Source organism: Antennarius striatus, chromosome 2, assembly GCF_040054535.1.
Source record: "Antennarius striatus isolate MH-2024 chromosome 2, ASM4005453v1, whole genome shotgun sequence".
Lineage (NCBI taxonomy): Eukaryota > Metazoa > Chordata > Actinopteri > Lophiiformes > Antennariidae > Antennarius > Antennarius striatus.
The window spans coordinates 3410615-3432683 of record NC_090777.1 but is presented as its reverse complement, the minus strand read 5'-3'; the positions used below and the strand labels follow the sequence as shown (position 1 = coordinate 3432683).

General features: G+C 43.4%; 1 protein-coding gene across 2 annotated transcripts; it reads left to right on the top strand.

Moving 5' to 3' along the window:
• Positions 1–949: 949 nt before the first annotated feature.
• bmp7b (bone morphogenetic protein 7b) lies at positions 950–21853 on the top strand. Of its 2 annotated transcripts, XM_068336206.1 has the most exons (8): positions 1475–1598; positions 5691–5799; positions 14968–15160; positions 16392–16540; positions 18171–18374; positions 19824–19900; positions 21259–21369; positions 21475–21853. In XM_068336206.1, the coding sequence occupies exons 2-8, from the start codon at positions 5730–5732 to the stop codon at positions 21622–21624; spliced, it is 954 nt and encodes a 317-aa protein (XP_068192307.1). In that variant the 5' UTR covers positions 1475–1598; positions 5691–5729; the 3' UTR covers positions 21625–21853. The 2 variants fall into 2 exon arrangements, with proteins under 2 accessions (XP_068192299.1, XP_068192307.1); XM_068336198.1 differs by lacking the exon at positions 5691–5799 and having other exon boundaries at positions 950–1598; positions 21475–21852.
• Positions 21854–22069: the final 216 nt, after the last annotated feature.

Genomic DNA, 22069 nt, shown 5'->3' with positions numbered 1-22069 from the left:
CACCCCTTCCTCCTGTTTGCAATCACAGCTTAATGCATCGGACGGCCTCGCTTGAAGTTTAATTTTATTGTCGTAAAAGTCAGCTGTAGCCCTGAACCGTCTCCACCGCAGAGCCTTTAAAAACTCCAGCCTGTGTTTAAGTGGAGAGGCCTTGTCTTGATAAAGTGGTTGTTTCTTGTGTGAGGGAGGGAGGGGGGGGGCATCTGAAACTCCTCTGCATGTGTCAAGCGAGAGCCAAACGCACAAGAGGGTCAGGAGCGTTCCATTAAAGCGTGGTGTTTAAGAGGTGCTGGGGCCAGGGGGTTGGTGGGGGTTGGTGGGGGCAGATGGAAGGATGAGGCAGCTGCCAAACATCTGCACCCTTCCCTTCGCTGTACGTTCGCTGTACGCCTTTGTCACAAACTTCCTGCTCCAGCGGCAGGAACACCAAGCTTGGATCTCTGAAAGTACGGCACGAAACGCCATCCGGGGCACTAACCACTTCCTTAACCACAAAAATCATGACTTTTAAGTCCCCCCCCCACCCCCACCCTGCAAGGAGGTGGGGAGGTATTAGATGGTGCACCTGATGTCCTACTTGGAACTTCTCCATGAGCTCTGAATTCTTCTCCCACAGACGCATTTTGTCTTATGCTGAATCCACACAACCTTAGACGCACACAAGGAATTGTGGGAAAAGGAATGACGAAATAGTGCTTTAATAGCTCATTTAAACTGAAGCATCACGCAAATCCAGTCTTGATCCCCTTTTTTTTGTATTTACACATGTAGCCTCAAGCTCTAACCGGTAACAAAGTCCAACGTCGCTCTATCTCCATTAGTAAACCACAACATTCCCTCCCTCCCTCCCTCTCTCTCACCCTCCCTCACCCTCTCTCTCTCTCTCTCCTGCTCCTCCCAGCACACAGCGCCTCCTCAGAACTTGTTCTCGCCCGCTTGCAACTTCCACTCTGCGGCGGCGGGAGGTGGATTCTCTGCGGGGCCGCAGGTTGTTGGATGAGGACCGTCGCTCCAACCCGCCCAGAAAAAAAAAAAGAAACAATCAATAAAAGGGGTTTGGAGTTAAGTTGATGTTTCACTTTAGAGCCCTTCCCTCAACATGAGGGACCGTACTTGACGCTGGGTGTTGAATCTTGTGGCTATTCAGTTAAATATCCATTTCCAGAATTTCGGCGCAATTACGCACGGGGCGGGCACGATGGCACCGATTCCGCGTCGACGCGCTCCGGTTTTGCTGATAGTTTGGAGCTACTGCGTCCTGGCGGATTCAGCTTTTACCAACTTTACCTTTGACAACGAGTTCCATTCCAGTTTCATCCACCGCCGGCTGAAGAGCCAGGAGCGCAGGGAGATGCAGCGGGAGATCCTGTCGATCCTGGGGCTGCCGCACCGGCCGCGACCTCACCTCCACGGGAAGCACAACGCGGCTCCCATGTTCATGTTGGACTTGTACAATGCCATGTCCACGGAGGGCGACGAGGACAGATATTCGTACCCTTACAAGCCGGTCTTCACCACCCAGGGGCCCCCGATCGCCAGCCTGCAAGACAACAACTTCCTGAACGATGCAGACATGGTCATGAGTTTTGTCAATTTAGGTAAGTGTCATCTGCATAGGAAGAAAAAAATGCAAATTTGAAGTTTCAAGCACACCAGACAGATGCGTTTTAATCATGGTTATGATGAAAGTGATCATTGCGCACCAACAATGGGATAAAGTTAGCAGAAAACTCTGATTCCAGACATCCCAGAGTCCTAAAACAGATATTTAAATGATGTCATCCATCACCAAAAAAGTACTTCACGTGTGTTTTCCTGACGCCAGCCCAATGACCGTGTTTACACAGCACTAGGTGCAGGTTTTCCAGTCAAAACCAGGAGTGTCACATTCCAGTGTCCATCTCTGCTGAACAGCTGTGCAACCAGCTCATGTTCAGGCGCTGGAGCCGGGGATGATGGTCCAAGCCAAGCAGCTAATATGTCAACCATGTGTTATCTAAAGAATGAGTAAGTCAACAGTAGACCGGGTTCAAGGTGCACCGGGTCCTCCCTTTTCCTAGAGTCAGGAGAAATCCCCCAAAGACACACCAAAAAAACCCCCCCACAGCAGCCACTGGTGTCCCATGTGTGTGTGTGTGTGTGTTCATGCATGTGTGTGTCACCGGCTGGACTTCACTCCAGCACAAAAAGTTTGATTCGGTCGCGAGTAGTTGAATATTTCCCCTCCTTATCACACGTGGACTCCAAAACCCAGCAGTCTTGGAATCTTTTCTCGGTGTCAGCAACAAGTTAAAGGTTGTTAACAGCTAATCGCAGCTGTGCACAAATAAATGCAAGCCTTTTAGAATTTCAATTTGATCAACAAATTGCGTAGTCATGGCAACCGGCCAACATATGCCTCAAATGAGCTTTTTTTTTTTTGGCCTCAGTTGCAGTGATATTGTTGGAGGAGTCTACAGAGAACAGCCAAACCCTGTAAAAGACGATTGTTGCAGCGTCTGGGCTGCAGCAGAGGAGGTGACACCGGTTCCTTTCCCTCCTCTGTGTAATTACTGCGGCTTCTGCTGCATTGTGACTATTTTTGACAGGCTGTGACACAGATGGATTTGACCGCAGAGACTCGCAAAGTCAAGGGCCGAAGCTGAAGAGAAAGACAGGATGGTTTAAAGGACAGATGGATGGAGAGAGAGAGAGAATTGGGAGTCTGTCCATTTTGGTTTTGGTGTGATTATTTAGTTTATTTATCAAGGAATTTTCCCCATTTTGTTGAATCTTACTCGCAGCACAAGATCAGCATTTCCTGATAAATATATACATTATTTTCCGCACTATAAGGCGCACCTAGAAACCTTTAATGCGCCTTATAATCCAGTGCGCCTTATAGTGCGGAAACTACTGTAAAAATAAATCGGACGCTTCCTTTTACAGATTATTATCATAAACCTCAACCTTGAGAAATGAAATAAGTGACGTTTGTGAAAGCGATCGACATCATTTCTTCCTTTTTTTTTTGTTTTCTTACGTCAGAGCAAACTTTGAATGAACCGATCAGAGTTCACGAAGTCGCCCGATATTCCAGCATTTTTCTTCCACCGCTTCCTCTTCTTACTTGCCATTCACGGTAGATGACACACTTATAGTGCTTGTGTGTGTGTGTTTGTGTGTGTGTGTGTGTGTGTGTGTGTGTGTGTGTGTGTGTGTGTGTGTGTGTGTGTGTGTGTGTGTGTGTGTGTGTGTGTGAAAGTGTTGCAAACTCGTGTGCGGCCAGCTCGGGGCGGGTGTGGGCTCTGGGACGGACCCCAGGCCAGGGACGTCCGCTCATGCAGTGACTTCAGTTTAAAAGCCCAGCTGTGTAAATGGCTTACGGCATACATTTAGAATGCATGAAACACGGGGGTCGCCCCGGCGCTGGGTGTGCGTGCCACCATTACCCCAGAAAGTTAACACAACACACACATCCACTGGCAACCAGAAATGTTTAAAAAGAAAGAAGTAAAAATGTGGACAAATGAAAGCGTAAAAGTGGCATTCTAACAAACACACACACACACACACACACACACACACACACACACACACACACACACACACACACACACACACACACACACACACACACACACACACACACACACACGTGCACAAACCCTTCTTGTAGGACAGGCTCATGTCATTCCAGTGCCCTCATGAATTAAAGCATTTCCTCCTTAACAAACCGCAGCTTCCAGCGTTTTTTGGCTTCTACGCTGAGCTACAGTTGATTTAAGTTCACGTCAAACCCTCACACCCCCACACGGGGCAAAAGCCACATGAAATAACTTAACACCCCAACCTAAACGCTAGCGTTCACCTCCCCCGACCACAGGGGCAATAATGCCTCTGACTTCGACGTCTTACCATCCGTTTCCTGGATGACTTCAGCGACAGGAACCTCATCACCTGCCCTCTTTTTTTTGGCGCGGGACGGGGGTCGTGTTCCTTTTACCGTAAATTTATTATTACGAGGTACGTTAGTCACCGCTTCCCTTGTTTCCTCTGTCGTCATGGAGACACGCATTCATTTTACAGCCTTAGGTGAGTTTCTTTTCATCCGCGTTTGTGTCTGTTAAGTCTTGCCAAAAAAAAAAAAATCCCAAAACCAAATCCTCACTTTATTCGTTCGTACACGTTCAACGGATCCGACGGTTTTATCGTGTGATTCATCTAAAGGAAAAAACAAAACAAAAAGCAAAGCATTTCTAGCTGTCAGCAAATTATTTATAGGTAATTTTAGCTTTAGTTCAACGCTAAAAACAAAATCTGCTCATAATGGGGCTTCAGGTGGATGTTGATATCCTTTGAATGTCAGTAACAAAAATCGTGTCTGATTGGGCCCCCCCCACCTAAGTAAAAATTACGCTCTGTGTAGGATTCGTGTCTGTTAAGCAGAAGCATCCCATAAAGTTAAAAAACAAAAAAACCCAAAATGCTATCAAGGTTTTCGAGAAGAGTGCGTGACCGGGGTGCGTTTAATTGCTCAAAGTTGTGCTGTTTATCTGCACCAGATGGGGCAGAATTCAGTAAACAGAGTTGAAAAGCGGCGCAGACAGGCAAACAAATTTTCACTGATTTATTTCTTTCATTATTACAACGTGAAAGATTTAGAAGGTTGTTTTCTCGCCCGGCGTGAGACGGTACGTTACCCGACGGAGCGTCGTGTCGGTTTCAGGTTTGTCGATCGCCCCGCTGACCTTTACACCTACCCTACACCTATTAATCTAATTAATGACAGGATTTAGAAGTCATTAATCTAAATTAATTGCATTTTAATCTCATACCTGCTAAAGGCCCCAAAATAAAGAATTTGAATTCGAGGACATTACAAAATTGTAGTGCATGACTAATCAATAGAATACACCAAGAAGAGAAGATTTGAAATCCACATTGTTATTGGTTAAGAGTGCTTTATCAATGAAATTCAAAAGAAAAAAGGTCAAGCACATCAGCAAACCAATTAGGCCAGGTGCATTTAACAGTTAAATAAAATAAATAAAATTCAGAAATAAAATTGATTATTCGGACTGGAATACTCGTTTTAATATCTTAGCGTCCCAAAGGGGTTGTGTCCTGTTAGGGCTGTGTCCCCCCCCACCCCCCCCCACCCCCAACTCCAGGGGGTTCAAACCTGCCTCGCTCCAAAACATTTCAACACTTTCGATTTTTTTGTGTGTGTGTGTTCCCCTCTCCCCACCTCCCCGTACTCACCTAAACACACACACACACACACACACATGGATTCAGGCAATAGCTTCTGTATGTTGTATGTGTGTGTGTGCGTGTGTGTGTGTGTGTGCCCACATGCATGTTTACAGAGAGAAACACTCTTTTTTTTTTTTTTCTCGTGCAGAAGGAATGTTTCTGGAGCTAATTAGTGTTATTGAGCGCACGCTTTATGGCTGGACAGGGAGCGAGCAGAAGCAGAGGAATGTAGAACGGTTGGTACAGATAGAACCGCCTTCCTGTCAGGTAATTTCTCTGTAATGTCCTCCACAATTTGATATATTACGTCAAGGTCTGGTGTGTAAATAAATACCACAAACGGAGCCCAAGAATCCGTCTCCCCCCCACTCGTACGCTTTAGGCAGCTTTACAAGTCCGCAGCTGCGGAGATCCAGGAAAATCATGTTATTTTTCCCTTTATTATGTCTCAGATTCACCTGTTGAACCCAGGAGTCCAGAATGACATCTGGATGTTCATAGCAGAGCCGCTGCGCTCTTGGCTCGGGCGCTCGCTGGGAGAGATGATGAAACACTCTGCAGGTGGGACTTGACAATATGGCAAGTGGTCAAAAGGCCCGAATGTACGAGACAGCGGGTGTTCTCGCTCCGCTTCCATGATGGACAGACCCCCCAACTGCCAGGAATGTTGGCCTTAAATTAAGTTTCAATAATCATTTAGCTGTTTTTTACCCTTTTTTCTTTCCCCTATTTATAGTTACAGTATTTTCTGGACTATAAGGCGCACTGGACTATAAGGCGCACCTTCACCTTCAATGAACGGCCTATTTTAAACCCTTTTTGTATATAAGGCGAACCAGATTATAAATTGCACCTGATTATAAGGCGCACCTTCCAATCCAATCCAACTTTATTTGTTAAGCACTTTACAACAACCACACCTTGAATGAATGGCATATTTTAAAGCTCTTTTCACATATAAGGCGCACTGGACTATAAGGCGCACCTTCAATAAATGGCCTATTTTAAACCCTTTTCATATATAAGGTGCATCTGATTATAAGGCGCACCTTCAATGACTGGCCTATCCTAAAACTGTTTTCACAAGTAAGGCACACTGGATTATAAAGCGCACTGGATTATAAGGCACATTATACAGTATAAGTCGGTTTTTGAGAAAATTAACCCTAGAGAACCCACACCCATTTATCCTTACAGGAAAATGATGTGGATTATACCGTGGACCATATAGAACACATTTCTGAAGTTTTTTTTTTTTCTCAGAACAATAAAACTTTATTTTATTACTATTTCGGAGAGATCACTTTCTGTCACAGACACATGTCTGTCACATGGTCACGATACCAGGATGTTGAGTATACGCCGCTTAGGGACTCAGCGAGTTAAAATCAGTCTGTCACCGTGGGTTGTCTCGGGTTAAAGGCTTTTTAGTTGCGCCTTACGGTGCGGGAAAATACTGTACTCCCACCCCAAAAACACGATCCTTCCGAGAAACACATTATAAGAGGACTAATTCATTCATTAAAGGGAGTTTGAAGCTTTACAAGTGCAGAGTGAACGATAGCAGAATGAATGATCCCTTCTCTTTCATCTGGGTTACTTTGGCCTTGCCTTATCAGCGGTCCGGCAGCATCCCCCGCGCTTCAATGCGGCGGGTACCAAGCAGCGAAGCTGAGAGAGCAGATGTGGGCCAGAGCACAGCCAGAGATCCTGAGCCCAACAGCTTCACTGCTTCAAAAACAAATACGGCGCTGTTTGCTTGGTACTGGAGGTACTGGAGGTACTTGGTACTCTCTCCAGCAGCCAAATTAAAGCCTGTAAAAGCAGAGCAACAAGTGTTTTGTGAGTCTTTTTTATGATCAGCGATGAAGTTTTGCAGCGAACTGCAAGAAACACGTGTCGGATTGTTTCCACGAGCGTACGGCTGTATTTTCTCGAGGCGTTTCCGCCAAATTTTTTTTGTGTTTATCTAAAATGATTTAATTAAAAAATGTATTTAACAAAAGCAATGGACTGTAATCAAACCAAATAAACAGCACACTTTTAAAACCAGGGTGCCAATATGCCCATTATGTACGCATGAGATGCTGCTCTGGGATGCAGGAGGAAACAGTAAAAAGTTTTTATGTCAACGCTGCGGGTCTCTTTCTACCAATACGCACATTGTATGTGAATTTTGTTGAGGTCTATAATAAGAGGCGGCTCGACTGGTTCGGGAGGGTGTGGCCCCTGTCGCCGCAAAATTAAAGAACATAAAAGCGAGGGGGGATGAGGGTAAGAGAGAGAGAGTGGGGGGGAAACGGAGTGGCTGCGGTTTAGTGCTTCTGAGCTTTTTTATCCTGCAATTAAGAGGAAGTGGTATTAACACAAGATCGCTGCCTGCCTGGGACGGATCACGCCACGCCCGTCATACCTGTCCCGGTACGTTATATCACGCCCCGCGACAGCGAGTACAGACGATTTAGAATGTCACTAATACACAATCTGTTGACAAATTCTGTATTATTATTATTTATTATTTTTATTTTGTATTATTATTATTGATTTATAGTGTTCAAAGAACCACACGCATTAACCGCGAGTTTATTTTGTGTCTCACGGAAATCCGAGACTCACGGAACGTAGCGCACTTCCGGATGCCGTCAGCCAATAGAATGCGAGTATGGTATTGGTATCACATGACTGCCGACTAAAAGTCCGCCACAACAACAAAAGTTAAAGTTTGACCTTGACCTAGTTTTCTCAAGGTCAAGGTCATCATCTCATTTTTATCCCCTTTGCTGCCTGAGTAACGTGATTTTTATCACCTGACCACCAACTAAAATTCAGCAATGAGGTGAAGTTGTGTGTGTTGATGCACGAATGCGCGAGGGATTACTGTATTATTATTATTATTATAATACAATTCTGATCTCATTTGACCTCATCTCATTTAATTCGGAACCCTCTTCCATAAATATTGACGTGTTTTTCTATCAGAACTGTTTAAATATGAGAAGCAAACGGTGCAATCTGGACTCCACCTCTGGCCATCTGCTGCATGTGTTCCCCACAGTCTGTCTAGTGTTTTTCTTTTTTTTGGGGGGGGGGGGGGGCAATTCTGTGGATATCTCAGTCAGAAACGGTGATCATTCCCCTAAAAAGTCAAAAACAAAGACTAAAAAAGGCCAGAAGTTGTGTTGTATTTGTAGTTTGGATGGACTTAAACCTGAGACTTCTATTATACGTCTCGTGTCCATAATCTTAAGCTGACCATGAGGTGCGACCCAAAACTGGGATTTTTGGGTGCAGAGATCCTTCATGTTTGCAGGCCTCAGGAAAACAGAGACAGAGGTCATCAAAGCTGCTGTCATCGAATCCGAAACCTCCGGGTCGCCTTCAGGCTGGAGAAGTTTGGTTTTGACCTCAAGCCGTAAACATAAAGACTCTTCTTCCTGTGGTTCCTGCTTTTATATTTGCACACAGAATCAAAGGCAATACGTGATTGTGCACACACACACACACACACACAGACACACACACACTGTGGTGACTTAATGGTTGTTAAGGGTGGGTTAAGTTATAGCATGAAACTCCGCTGACCCGGTCCCAGGGAGCCGGCGCTGTCAGGCCCTACAGAAGTACAAATACATCACGGAGGCATGATGTCATCAGCCGTCGCCGCTGGGCAGGATGTTTCCTAATGTGGTAATCGCCCCACTGTGGGTCACCCAGTACCCAGGAGATCACACCCTTTACTCTTTATAGAAAAAAACATCTTCGCCCCCCCCCCCCCCCCTTCTCCTTTTTAGCTTATGGAAAGTCTGACATGCTGGTTCCCAGCGCTGCACATAAAAGCATTGTCAGTGCAGCAGAGAGGAGACGGATCATTATGGTCTGCATGTGGAGTTGTTTCCCACCACATCCACATCATGATCTGATTGTGATGAATGACTTACGGCTTTCCTTGAGTGTGTTTTTTTTTTTTTTTTTTTAGGGTGGGGGGGGATCAGGTGCAGCAGTGGAGTTAGTGGTGAATGAAGTGCAGCTAAAGGTTATCTGGAGACAGCCCAAGGTCGGATGGGATGAGATGGGGGTGGGGGGGTGGGAAAAGAATCCGACGGATGAGAGAAGTGAGATTGGTGGCAGAGGTGAGACCCCCCATGAAGGGCGGCGGAAGCGGAGGGGACTGAGAGGTGTGAGGGCGCCCAACGGACACCTTCGCTAATGTGAGCTGTCATGTTGACAGGGAGGGAAACGGGAAGGAAAGGGGGGAGGGAAAAGGGAAGGAAAAAGGGGGGAGGGAAAGGAGAAAGGTTGGTTCAAAGAGGAACCCTGCGACGTGATGTCATCCTCTGAACCTCGGGAACCCTTTCTTTTTTTTTTTTTTTGTTCTCCTTGAAGCGATGAATCCATAAAAAATGAACTATAAAATATGTTTTATTATTTGTTGCATGAAAAAAAAAAGAAAAAAAAAAAGAAAAGGGCAAAAACATCTGCCTGAAATGTTACCAGACCGGGAAATATTAAAAAAGTTTGAGGGAGTATTTCCAGCTGCACATTTGGTTCCCTATAATGATTAAAGCAACATATCTACGCATAAAGAATAAACTGAAAATAATAAAAAAAAATAAAAAAAATAAAGCGATGCATTTTAATAGATGTTGGCAAGAGGAATAAACTTTTGGGTTTGGGTATGTGTGAGTAATTTATCTAAGTGTGTGGGTGAGTGCGTGTCACACTTCAAACCCATGAAACTTTCTCACAAACTGCTAAAGATTAACGATTGAGATTTTGCGGCGAGCTCAGCTACATTCAGTTTGAAAGTTACTGCCCCCCCCAAACCCCCCCCCCCCATTTTTTATTAAAGTTATGGGCGTTTGAGGATAAAAGAATGTATTTTTCTGATAGTTAATAGAACGCAGGTAGCATCGTTTTGCCAAAAAAATAAAAATGACGGCGATGGTCTTTTATTTTAAAGATTCAACTTTTTTTTAAAACATTCCAAGATTATTGTAAACAAGATAGCACTTTTTTTTTTTTTTTTTTTTGCTTTTTAAATTTTTATTTCCAACAAAGAAATAAACAAAACAAGAAAGAAATAGAAGCACACAGTCAAATGAAATATGATTCCGAAATCGCTCGACACAAATCTCAAATCCCTGTTTTGGGATCAGATCTGACGTTTTTTTTTGGGGGGCTGTCAGCAGGGAGAGCTTCTCAATAATAGAGAACACGATAAGGAAGCTGGATGCCCCGTGGGGGAGGCATAAATCTTGGAGGATGCTAACACTGTGTTCGCATGGTATTAACCCTCTGGTTGCCAGATGCGCAGAAATCGCCCTCCTGACAACTTTGATGTGTGCAGCTGTGCGTGTGTGCAAAAGTCAAACGATGGCGGATTATCAGCAGTGTGCATAAAAAGCAAATCAGATGTCGGAACAAACGACAAAAGCAACGTCATGCATGTGTGTGTGTGTGTGTGCATACTTCCACTTGTGTGTATTTGCTTCTTTGCATGTTGCATCTCTAATTATGGATCACAGAAACCCATAATGATTGTGTTACCCTTTCTGTGACGCACAAGACCGTTTGCGTCACAGGGACTATTTTGTGATTGTGTGCGTGTGAGAGTGAAAAAGCAGCAACTGATTGACGCCAGCTATTACAAGAAGAAGGGCTCTGGTGTCACGATAGGGAGTGTTCACCATGTTTGTGGTGAATGTGCGTTCGTAACACAGGTTGGCCGATGTCTACTCACTTCCTCTCAGAGGAAGTAATAAATGCACCCGCTTGGCTTCGACGGTTCTTCTTCCCCTCGTCTAATGAGTGCCATGCTGTTATAATGACTCGTAAGAGAAGTGAAAGAAGCAGAGACGCAAAAGCAAAATCACAATGGAGGTTGGGGCCACACTTTTTTGGCCTGGTCTCCTTCCTTCCCCTCAAAAATGATTAATCATCAATGCATGAAATTAATGCTTTGGAGGCCGAGAACGGAGGGCGATGTGAGAGGAATAGCGTGAGTTTCACAGCAGCATCCAGCTGTTCTTACTAGCAAAAGATAAAGAAGTTTTACAGTCAAGGGGGCGGGCGGCTTCTCCGGAGGCTAAAGAGCAGGTCTGGCCTCCCTCCAGAGGAAGTGCACCTGCACTGGGTTACGGGGGGAGAGAGAGAGAGAGATCCCTGTTGTGGTGGAGGAATGAGCTTCACAGGAACAGCTGAGAGGGATAAAGGAGATAAAGGAGCCGACTACTCCCTGGATTCATAGTAAAAGGGGAAAGTTCGTCCTGTTGTCTTCTATGCTGTAAATACATTAAAATATATTGACTGGGGTACACAGATAGGTCTGACTGGGCCAGAAGATGATTAAAGGAATATCCAGTAGTATCTTGAGATGCGATTTTAGTCCGTTTGACTGAGTCAAACAACTCGTAACTCGAATTTTCTCCATTGAAAAAAAATTAAAATCATTTTAATCCCTTCCAGCCTTGTAAAAAAAAGCTCAAAACCCTCTAAATATATATATATATATATATATATATATATATACACACACACAATTTTTTTATCTCAACCAATAGATGTGCAGATTTTACCTGTGTAAAATTAATTATGTATAAGTTACATAAACAATGGTAAAGAATTTAAAAAAAAAAAAGAAACGCAAAACTCACGAGAACACACAAGCTACGTCTGTATTTTTCGACCGCCCGATCTCAAATAACTCGTATTTTGAGCAGCTCCGATCTCGAGGTATTACTTTATATTTGTTCGTATTTCCACATTCATATTTAACATCACCTTTAGATCCTCTGTGAATACAGAGAATAATAAGCAAGTTGAGAAGGTAAATACACTCCTTTTTTTTTTTTTTTTTTAAATATTTGTATTGATGTGTGAGGCTGCAGCTGCTCTTTTAATGGGGTCACACCCCAAAAAGCCTGGATCTACTTGATTCTTGTGGAGTCTGAAGGTGAGGTGAGCAATGCTAATGACTCTGAGGTTGAAGAAGATGAACTAGATGAGTTTTGACGGAAGTGATGTTGGATTGGTGAAACAGTTAGGTCGACATAGTTCCATTGTTTTCAGGGAGAGTCCAGCGGCCTTTCAAAGCAGTCCAATATGTGGGCAGCAGATGGAGGACAATGTGAGCATAAAGCTGGGCCATGTGTTGGCCAACAGAGAGCAGAGCTGTCCCTCATTGAACAATAATTAGATCCTTTCTTTACTCCTGCTCTGGCCAATCATCTCACAGTGCTGCCTTTGTATAATGTCCTTCAACAACTGGGTTTTATAGAGATATAAACGAAAGGGTATGTAGAGGAGAGAGTCTGCTGGGAAAAGTATGTATCAGGGAAGAGGAGACCCGGAGCCGAAGAGGACAAAGAGGCAGGTGTGCAGAGAAAGAAGTGACACAGTGTAGTAAAACGTTTATATCATCACAAACTGTTACTGACAGCTGGCGTACAACGAAAATGTCTGATATTCCTCTGAAATGCATTTTTGTGTGTGTGTGTGTGTGTGTGTTCCATTACTGTGATGAAAGCATCGCAAAGATTGTTGAGTAGCAACAGATGATCAATGTTTGGCTGCTGAAGAAGGCTGGGATGGGGGTGGTGGTGGGGGGTGTTGTCCTCTGTGGTCCAGCTGTGACTTCACGTCCATGTGTCTGATGTCTAACTTTGTTAACGTAGTTATTTTAATGGACTTACGCACTCTAACGCTTGGTGACGTCACCAGAAAGCATCAAATGAAGTTTCACCGCTATGCAGACGACACACAGGTGTACTTGTGTCATTGTCCATTAGTGATTGTAGACCCATTGGTGGATTAGGGTGGTTTCTATTTAAACTTATGGATGTTGCACAACTTCCTACATTGAATCAACGCTTAGATCTACATGTGTGGCATTTTGCCTGTGCACCATACCGACGATCAGATCAAAAATCAAAACCCGCCTCTTTTAGTTCTATCGTGATTGCTTGTAAAATGCAAAATAAATACAGTTGAATTATAATTATAATGAGAATGATCAGTTCAGTCCATCTTTAGCCGTGCTAACGTGATGGTTCTAGAGTTAAAGAGAGATTGAATTATTTAGTTATCACTTTGACTTTGTGAAAACAACATTTTCCAACATGTAATTTAAGAAATCTTTCAAGCATGAGGCATTCGAACTTGAAGTCTTTAATATTTAACGACTTTAAGGATAACAATCATTGGCATCATTCCAGCTTGCATTGCTTCAGAGACTCAGTTTTCATAGAAAACGTGGATTCTTGCTGTGTGTTTGGAATGTTTTGTAAAGTCAGACACGGCTGTTTGTTTTCACATTTGAGACAGGATAAAGCATTCATCGCATTTGCACTTCATAATTTTCTGGGAGCAGTTTTAACCATGTCTTTCCCTCCGTTGCTACACTCCACTCTGTCTCCAAATGCACCAGCTGTGGCTGCTCCTCATGCCAGACGTAAGAACCGACGCTTCAAACTGACAGGATGTAAGAGCGAGTCAAACGCACACGTGTGCAGCCTAAGGTAACCCCGGCTCTGGGGACGCCTTCGTTTGTCGGTCCTCGAACGTCATGACAGCTTGATGGATTGCTGTGAAATTTTGTACAGACATTCATGGTCTCCGGAGGATGAATCTTTGCAATTTAAGAATTACATAACTTTTTTTCTCTTGCACCATCATGAGTTTCACAATTGTGGTTTTGACTTACATCTATTCTTATATAACATCCCCAATAAATAATGTCTTTAAATTGGGATAGAACCAATTACATGGAAAACTAATGATGTTTCCATCACAGCATGGTTTAAAACCAAACTACAGTATATTAGCATAACAAATATTATGTTTGCTCAGCAGGATTATGTTCGCATTTTCATTGTGTTTGCATGTCATGAGCTCAAAGCACCATTATACAGATATGGAACTTTTTTTTGTGTAACCAATAATTTTTTTAGTGTATAAATATGATTTAATATAATATATAATATGTAATATAATATATTAATACATATATATATATATATAAATAAATATATCAATGTGATTAAATATGATATAAATATGATTAAAGACCCAAATAAATTAACCAAAACTAAATATATTTAATTTAAAATGTTAAATAACTTAAAATTTTTATAACATTATTTCTGAATTGATTTTCTGTCTGTTCTGTTTGTATATGCTAACATTCGTTTATGTGTGGGGGGTCTGTCTGTCAATATATGGAGAGAGAAGTAAAAGAGGACCCAAGAGATGATCAGAGACAAGGCGCTGACCCCGGGGTTATCCTGTTGGGACGTGAGCGGACCAGGGTCATATTTGGAGAGCTGGGACAGGATCGAAATCTGGGGTTTGGGGGTTAAGAGAGAGGAAGACATGTAGATGAGGTACACCAAACACGGAGCCCCGAGTCATGAGAACCAGATTAACAGCAGACTGAATGACTCTCTGGAGATATGAGAGGAAGACGAGGAGAAGAAAGGTCCTCATAAAGCTGTCAGAGTCTGCCTGCGTGTCTCTATCGGTGGCTCAATGCACAGCAGGAACATTACTCCTGCTACTAGTCCTCATAAAAGTTTCAATTATAAGTCAACATCAAAATGATTTACTCCCATAAGCCGCAGCTCAGTACCACCCAATAAATTTTTTAATCATAAATTAAGCTGTAAACAAACACTATACGTCGAAGCAGCGTTATTTACCGTTTGTCCGGGTGGTGTCTTGTTTGTCTTACAGTGGAGCACGATAAGGAATTCCAACCTGTGCGGCGGCATCACAGAGAGTTCAGATTCGACCTGTCACAGATACCTGAGGGAGAGGCGGTCACCGCCGCCGAGTTTCGAATGTACAAAGACTTCATCCACGAACGCTACGATAATGAGACGTTTCGCATCAGCGTCTACCAGGTGCTGCAGGAACATTCTGATCGGTGAGTATCGTCTGTTTGGATGATGGATGTGTGCATGTCACATACCAGCAACGTTCATGTTCTTAGCTCAGCTAGCATCAGTCATGGCTTTGTCCACATCAGCAGACTTTTCAAAGCGTTTAAACAGACAGAGAAACCCAACAGGACCCTCCAGAACATAAGAGACAGCAGTGGGGGAAAACTCCTTCATTGAGGAAGAAATCCGGGCAGGACTCAAACTCTGGAGGGCGGTCATCCGCCTTGACCTGTTGGGTCGGAAAGGAAATACAATGGGGATAGAGACAGAGACTGTTGAATGGAAACCAGGAAAATATGTGTGACCTCTCAACCAGTAACATCAATGGGTCAAACATTTGATTTGTCTTTGGTTAAAAAATTGCTTAAAAACTCTCTTGTCTCTTTGGTTTTAGCCTGATTCTGGTAAATAATGGCATTACCATGGGGTGAGGGAGTGTGTAACAGACCTTTTTCCATTATCTTCTTATATTCTGTAGATTAAATTAATGAAATATTCACATATATTCAGGTTTTTATCAGACCTTACTGGTGTGGGTCGTCCAGAAGGTGTATCCAACTCTGGGACAGACAGTGTCCGGCTCTCCTCAACCCCTTCTAAAGGATTTTTTGTCGTCCTCGGGGAACAACACACTCATTTTTGCTTGGCCAGAGTCTGACCTTGGTGCATGAATGAAGCAGAGCTCTGTGACACACTATCTGCCCAGTCAGAAAATAGGTCAGGATAAATGAATGGGCTCACGAAGAACAAGAGATTTTAGTCTCTGATGCTGAAAGAGCAAAAAATCCGGGGCTGAGCGCCGGACAATAGGACTGACTTGGATTCGTTCTTCTTCAACTGTTACATCACACTCTCTTTCTCTGCTTTCCTGTCTGGCTGCCCAACCAAATTCCAGCCGGTGATGGACTGCGTGTAGTGTGAGAAAGGATTGGTCGTTTATGAAGCCATTATTGTCAATTAAGAAAATGAAGTGTCCCCCTGGGCTTTTCCATCTGGATCCCCCCTCTACCTCCCCGCCCCATTCCCTTTCTGGGTCTTTCACTCCGTCACACTCCTCTGACTGCCTCTCTCCACTCCATTGCTCGGCTACGCTCTGGTCACTTACGTTTACACTGTGTCACAACCTACGCTTTGTAATTGTGCATATAATCCTTGTTGATGCACGATCATCACGCATCAATGTGGAAAATGTGTCGTCTTCTTCTTCTCGACCAGGGAGTCGGACCTGTTTCTGCTGGACTCGCGGGTCATCTGGGCAGCACAGGAGGGCTGGTTGGTGTTTGATGTGACGGCAACCAGTAACCACTGGGTTCTGAACCCTGGCAGGAACCTGGGGCTCCAACTGGCCCTGGAGAGCACCAGTGGTGAGTGTCACCTGGATTAGGTCCCCATGAGGCGGCCATGGTGCCGGTGTGAAAATAATTTCACAGTAAAAACACATTTAAACAACATAAACTTGAAAAATAAGTTATTAATTGCAGTGTTGTTTTATTGGATGTTGTAAATCTAGGTGCACATAATGAGAAAGAGTGTCTCTTTTAATTATGATGAACTCTTATGTATTAAATGTAATCACCAACTAGTTGACATTTCAGATATCCCTGAGGTCAAGGTAAGATTTAAGGGCAGACATCATACAATAAAGTATAACAAGTAAAGGTAAAATGTTGTAATGATGACATTTTCAAATACTGTAGTACTTTGAGGAATGAGCTGATAATACATACTAACTGATAGTAACTGATCATACATACATACTGTACATACTAACATATGCATGTGATTTGATTGGACTAACTACAGTGTGCTCTTAATTTCCCTTCGAGGATTACTAAAAGTATATTAAATTACATTAAAAAATTAAAATTAAATTAAAATTAAATTAAATCAACATACGAGTTATTTGAGATACGAGCCGTCGCTCGGTCCATATTTTAGTCGACATACGAGCAAAATCTGAGATACGAGTTGTGGTTCAGGACACCACCGCTAGCTGGTGGATGAATACAACATCAGTGAGACCGGATCTCGTTCTCGTTGGTGGACAGAAAACGTAGCTCGTGTGTTCTCGTGACTTTTGCGTTTCTTTTCATTCTTTATCATTGTTTACATAATTTACAGTATGTATAATTAATTGTACACAGGTATTAAACTGTAGTCCCAGTTTAACTCTATGTGAGGTGATACAGGCTTGATTTTGCTGGATTTATAACAAACACGGCTGTATGATGTAACGTGCATCAGCCTGCATCAGGGCTGTTCTCTCTGAGGCCACAGAATGAAAACCTGCTCCTCATCATTCATCATCGCTCATTCATCACCGTCTTCATCAGTCATACCCTGAGCATCATTAGAAGGCATGCAGAAAACACACGGCGCTATCTGGGCGATAACATCTCAGCAGGAGTTTGTCATCACGACGGTTAGTTAGTCAGTGGAAAATTGTTATAAACAAACAGCGTGAAGCATTCAAGAGCATTTTTTGAGAACATTATCGCTCGCCGGATGGCAGGATGTTACATGTTAGGTTGGGGGGAAAACAGACGCTGCTCTGCTTTCATGTCGTGCTGGAGAGGCTGTGTTCAGGAGTGTGTGTCAGATCGGGTATGAAGGGTTATAGGTGAGCATGTAGAGACAGGCACACAGGACGTCCCATCGCCTGTGGCAACTACAAACCTTTATTTACCACCAGCCAGAGATCAGATGCACATTCTTCCGTTGGAGAACTAGATAGACGCCATTAGAGCAAACATTCAAACACGCACACGGTAAAAAACACAAATCGAGCTTTGATGTCGGCCTTTTGAGAGGTAACAGAAAGAGAAATGAATTCACGGAGTGAAATTTCGTTTGTAAAAGTGATTTCCATCATGAAACAGAGACGTGCATTCAATTTGAACGCTAAACACGAGCAAATGCCCTGATTTTCCCTTTGGATTCACGAGAAGAAAATCCACGTCACCTGTCGCGCCACTCTCTGTCTCCCCCCTGCAGGCGAGAGCATCAACCCCCGCGTGGCGGGGCTGATCGGTCGCAGCGGCCCTCAGAATAAACAGCCCTTCATGGTGGCCTTCTTCAAAGCCACTGAAGTTCACCTGCGAAGCATTCGCTCGGCACCAGGGGGCGGCAAGCAGCGGAACGCCAACCGCTCCAAAGGGGCCAAAAGCCAGGAGGCGCTCAGAGTGGCCAACGTCGCAGGTAAACACTCGGAGTGTGTGTTGAATGGTGTTGGTGTGTGGAGCCTACCCCAATGAGACACAGATGTCCGGTTGGTTCATCCTCTGCATGCATGTATGGAGCACGCTCAGTGACACGTATGCAGCGTGACCCCGATTCACAGAAGCAAAGCCTCTGGAGAGCTTTCGAGGCAAATCACAGGGCAGGAACTCAAGGCCTTTGTTTGTTGGAGGTGTGAGATGAGTTTATGTGGCGCGGCGAAACATTAGAGCACATGTGTCAAACTCAAGGCCCGGGGGCCAAATGTGGCCCCCCCATCATTTCATGTGGCCCGCGAGGGCATGAAAAATCAGTGTCTAAAAATGCATAGGTCATAAGTGTGCTTTGAGCAACAATTTCATTTCCCATGATGCACTAATTCAGCCCATTTCAACTCTGACAAAAACATTTTGAACAAACTTAACGTCCTAACTTGTGTTTGATGTTATTTTTCTTTATTGATTGATAGTTTGATCCTTGATTGATGGAGTTCTGTGGGTTTGATAACCTGACAAATTAAAAGGATTCATGTTAGAGCAGAGAAACAAACTGTAACTGTAACTGTAATGTTTGTAACTTGAATAAGTAATAAATTCAGAGTTATGTAACATTAAATAGTCACATTTATGTTACATTACACTGAGTTACATTTAGTTACATTTATTAGTTACATCTGGCCCTTTGATGACATGATGCTGGTGTGGCCCTCTGTGAAAACGAATCGGACACCCCTGTATTAGATCGTAATGCCGGATTTCAAATATCCCTCCGCCGCTTTTGTTTTGTTTCCATCAGAGCGGTCGGGTCCCGGTTCCCTGCATGGAGGTAAGGCGGTAACTTTTACGCCAAAACTCGAACGCAGGGCGCTGTGGGGGGGCCGAGCGGGACCGCAGCACATGTGGCAAACGGGGCCTGTTTGGATAGCGGAGGCCTTTAAGTGGATGATGAGAACCAGTCGAATCACGATGAGGAACCCGTGTCCCACGGAGACCCCAGAGGTCACCGGAGGGAGAGAGAAGAGAGGAGAGCGTCTGATGAAAGACGACCGATGGGCGCAAACAGGAAAAGGAAAAGAAGTGTTAGAACGAGTGTAGAGAGAGAGCGGAGATAATAAATAAAGACAGGCGGGTCTCTTCTGTTCGCACATCTGTTGCATCCAGTGGAAAAAGTCAAAGCCCAGCAGAGTGACCCCTGAGCCGGGTGGCCCCGCTCCTCTCAAACCATTACCAGACTGCTGCTGTGTCTGGACGTGATTTCCTTCAGCCATTGTTTAGCTGTTAATGTTTTGCATGAGGATACCGGCCGTGTTTGGATCTGGTCTTTATCATCTCGCCCTAGTTGGGGCCCCGACTGCAGGAATTAGTTGAATGGGATAGTAGCACATGTCCTGAACTACAAGCTGTCTCTGTCTTTGTCTTTTGTCTCCTGCAGAAAACAGCAGCGCTGATCAGAAGCAGGCGTGTAAAAAGCACGAGCTCTACGTCAGCTTCAGAGACTTGGGTTGGCAGGTAAGGGAGAGCATTCCTCCAGCGAGGAGCCAAAAGCGTTTGGCCCCGTCAGAACATCCCGACTCACACACTCCTGGTTGCTGGTTGGATCCCAGAATCCTGATGAACGACACGCCAGAATTAGTCCAAATGTGTGATTTCCAGGTGGAGACGGGTCCAGCACAGGATGTTCTGCCTCAAAAAACACATTTTTAAAATTATGTTTATATTGGATTATAATTGAAATCCATTAATAATGTCAGTATTGATCAGGTTCGCATTTTTTTTAGATTTGTAAATCATATCAAGGGGAGTTTTGGACTTCTGTTTAAACCCTTCAACTTGGATGAAGGATGGATTAATCAAGAAACCAAACAGATTTAGTTTCCCTTTTTTAAATTTTTTTAGATTAACCCTATATGAATTTATTATAACTCTTCAAAGTACTACAATCAAAAATAAGGCAGTACAGGTAGAGCGTGGGTTACGTCGTTCTCGATTATATGTCAGTTGTCAAAGACAAGATCACACACACAAAAAAACCCAAAAAACTTAAACTTAATAGTTTAGGTCATTTACATTGACTTTACATCAGTCCACCACAAATTCTGGAATCACAAAATCACTAATAAACTGTTAATAGCATGTATTATCATGTTACTGTACAATAAATAAGAATAAAACATTCAATATCATATTATTTGCCTGTAGCTACTCTCGTTTTAATGGAGTCTTCTGTCAGATTTATCCGGGCTTTTTTTTAACATGAATTTGTATATATGAGCTTTAATTTGCATCATTTTTCCATTTACAAAATTTTTTCACATGTAGATTCATTTTCTGATTGCGTATATATCAGGTTTTTTCAGGAAAAAATATCAAAGTTATGAAAGGCAGACGTCTAAAAATCCTGAAAGGCCGAGCGTATCAAATATGATTGTCGGCTTTAAAGGGTTAAATGATAAATTTAACTCATTCGTGAGCTTTTTATGAACTAATATTATTAAAACGCATTAATACAGTCCAGTACAGAACTGGGAATGGTTATCTACAGTTTAACCTGGAAATGACGTCGTTTCTCGACTTATGCCGCGTCTTCTGGGACCAAACTTTACTTGTGTGAGACATTTATTGTTTTTAGTTACGATATAATGACAAAAAAATATCTGTTATTGGGATCAGATTCTTATTGAGGAAGTAACATAACACTCTCCAAAGTCCACTTGCGTATTTAAGTCACATTTATCTTAAAGCTCTATCTGCTATCTCTAAATCCAGAATGCACCTAAACCCTCTGCTTCCAGCGTGCTGCAGCGTTGTCTCAGCCCCCCCCAGCTGAATTCCTCTCTCTCCCTCTCCCCCCCCCCCCTCGCCCTCAGGACTGGATCATCGCTCCAGAGGGATACGCGGCGTACTACTGCGAGGGGGAGTGCGCCTTCCCGCTGAATTCCTACATGAACGCCACAAACCATGCCATCGTGCAAACCCTGGTGTGTAACCATAGGCCGAAACACACCCCGTGTCGGAGTGTGTGTGTGATCATCTCCTGGTGTTTATTTGAATTTTTTTCCCCACTCCTCTTCCTCTTCCCACAGGTTCATTTCATCAACCCGGAGACGGTCCCCAAGCCGTGCTGCGCCCCCACGCAGCTCCACGCCATCTCAGTCCTCTACTTCGATGACAGCTCCAACGTCATCCTCAAGAAATACCGCAACATGGTGGTCAGAGCCTGTGGCTGCCATTAGACTGTCATCTTCACACACACACACACACACACACACACACACACACACACACACACACACACACACACACACACTACAAAAACGCACATACACACAGGTTTGTGCTCTCTACTGTGTATACACGCCATTAAAAACAGTGATTGTACTGTACATACATTCACAGACGACAATCTTTTGTTCATTTCAGTAACTGTTATTGTAGTTCATTCTCTTATTGTAATAATATATATATATATATATATATATATATATATATATATATATATATATATATATATATATATATATATATATATATATATATATATATGACTGAGAGAGTCGGATGGATGTTCTAAAATTTTTTCCATGTACAAAATACTGTGTAAATATTTTTTTTCAAAAGTATAAAGTGTATTTATTTCTTGGAATGTCTGGTGTTGTGTTTTCTCCTGTAGGTGATGGT

Bases quoted from the DNA above. Each gene is read 5' to 3' on its own strand.
- bmp7b (XM_068336198.1), top strand. From the start codon at position 1,199: ATGGCACCGATTCCGCGTCGACGCGCTCCGGTTTTGCTGATAGTTTGG. The intron at 1,599-14,967 runs GTAAGTGTCATC...TTTGTCTTACAG, and splicing joins CATGAGTTTTGTCAATTTAG to TGGAGCACGATAAGGAATTC. The intron at 16,541-18,170 runs GTGAGTGTCACC...TCCCCCCTGCAG, and splicing joins GGCCCTGGAGAGCACCAGTG to GCGAGAGCATCAACCCCCGC.